This window comes from Rhododendron vialii, chromosome 11a (assembly GCF_030253575.1).
Source record: "Rhododendron vialii isolate Sample 1 chromosome 11a, ASM3025357v1".
Lineage (NCBI taxonomy): Eukaryota > Viridiplantae > Streptophyta > Magnoliopsida > Ericales > Ericaceae > Rhododendron > Rhododendron vialii.
In genome coordinates, this window is record NC_080567.1 from 10,777,942 (window position 1) to 10,779,747 (window position 1,806).

A 1,806-nucleotide genomic window follows, 5' to 3' on the forward strand; every position below is an offset into this window, starting at 1 on the left:
CATCTAAGGTTATGAGAACATAACTAAGTGAATTGGTAGTTAGGTTCCTCTAACTAATTGGTTAAAATCTAACTATACTTGCCAAGTAGAATCTCTAGCCAAGAAATATAATTTTAAAAGACTAAAATCCAATTATGACGGATTATTAGAATTAAAAGGGAGTTTTTGGAAGCAAATCCAAGTATTAAAATAAAATTCAAATTTTTAACGAAATTTTTACTTACTAAAAATCAGGGTCGTTACACTTTGCCTACCATTAGTCAAGACCAGCAGGGAAATCAACCACCACCAAACTATCATGAGTTCCAATCCCCATCTGATGAAGGTATATAATTATTTTATTAGCTTATTTCAATTTCAAATAAACTTACTAATTGTCCTATTACAGTGATAGTAGGTTTATTATTGCTGAATTTTGTGTCCTTACAATCACCTAAATTAACTCCTTAATGATCTAATGGAAGTGCCATATAGTTTCTCTTGACTTTAATGCATGCTAGTAGAAGCCTTGCACTAGATCATTTTGTCCTTGTACTTGATTTTTTCAACTTTTCAGTCTACCAGTCAATCCAGCTTCTTACTCTTAGAGTTTTAGATGGAGAGTTGCATGAACCATAGAGAAACGTAGTAGAATTATTGCTCAAAAACAGCATCAAAATGCACTAGAAACAACCACAACACATATAACACATGGAGCCATGGTGCATGGGCACTTCCAATACCAATAGGCACATACATACATACATTCATAGAATTCCTTCTATTGGTAAATCATTGAAGTGGTAGGCCACATAAATGAGAGAGCCGTGGAGCTAGAATCATATCAATATTCTATGAGCAGTCACACTACTCCAAACTTGCACTCATTGGAACAAAACAATGAAGTGTCAAGAACTTCAGTTGGAGCAGGTACATTCAATTTAATGTACAAAAGAAAAATATATATGGTTGTTCAACCTTTTATTTGCCAAGGAAATTAAATTATGCAGTTACTGAAAATTTACTTGTTTATGTTCATTATTCGATATTATTCTTTACTAGATCCCAACTCGCAACAACAGAGACCCAAGGGGAGAGGCTTTGCTCGTCCGTATGTTGGGTGGGGTACAGGAGGGAAGTTAGAAGTTACATTGAATAAAGACAATCAACCAATAGGTAACACGGCGGGTCCCTTACAAAGTCAACTTGACATCTTCGCAAGAAACGCAACTTTGGCACCCTTAACTTTTACTGATTGGAGGGCTCCAGAGCTATATCCATACAAGGAACGCATATGGGCAGATTTTAAGGTATTTATTATAGGAAAAAATTCAGATTATGGGCTAATATTGCTGCTGCTATTGTTTTTTAATCTATCTTCTTAGATTGAATCAGTTGAGCTAATGTTGTTGCTGCTATATTGTCGGTGTTTAGTTGTTAATATACTTATATGCAGGAAAATACAACCGCACCAGATGTTTATAAGCATAATTGTCTGATGTCCGTTGGAAAGAAATGGAAGGATTGGAAAGATGAGTGTGGGCAGCGTGCCCTTCGGAACTTCCGGATTCCGAAACGCGAGAATGCCCGGATCGAGGGAGCGCGAGCGGGGAAGCAAGCGCTCGCAAAATACAGAGTCGCCACTTGGGTTTTGAAGGTCCGACACCCAAGGAACCGTATCTCGAAGCACTTGCCGCGCTGTTTGATTTGAAAAAGTTAAGGAACCAGTCCGTCATAACCATATCTGGGTTCGGGAGCCAGGTTACGAGAGGGGAAGGGTTTTATGGCACCCCTCTCGCCCAATCCGGAGATCGGTCTCTACTTAGG

The 1,806-nt window shown here is 38.3% G+C and overlaps 1 protein-coding gene across 1 annotated transcript; it reads left to right on the plus strand.

Annotated features, from left to right (window-relative positions):
- Positions 1-476: 476 nt before the first annotated feature.
- On the plus strand, positions 477-1,478 carry LOC131306859 (uncharacterized). Its single transcript, XM_058333287.1, has 3 exons — positions 477-909; positions 1,042-1,289; positions 1,365-1,478. Exons 1-3 carry the CDS (start codon positions 834-836, stop codon positions 1,476-1,478), a joined length of 438 nt encoding a protein of 145 aa, XP_058189270.1. The 5' UTR covers positions 477-833.
- Positions 1,479-1,806: the final 328 nt, after the last annotated feature.

Coding starts and splice junctions, on each gene's coding strand:
- LOC131306859 (XM_058333287.1), top strand. CDS start 834: ATGAGCAGTCACACTACTCCAAACTTGCACTCATTGGAACAAAACAAT. Junction 910..1,041: donor AAGAACTTCAGTTGGAGCAG/GTACATTCAATT, acceptor ATTCTTTACTAG/ATCCCAACTCGCAACAACAG. Junction 1,290..1,364: donor GCATATGGGCAGATTTTAAG/GTATTTATTATA, acceptor CTATCTTCTTAG/ATTGAATCAGTTGAGCTAAT.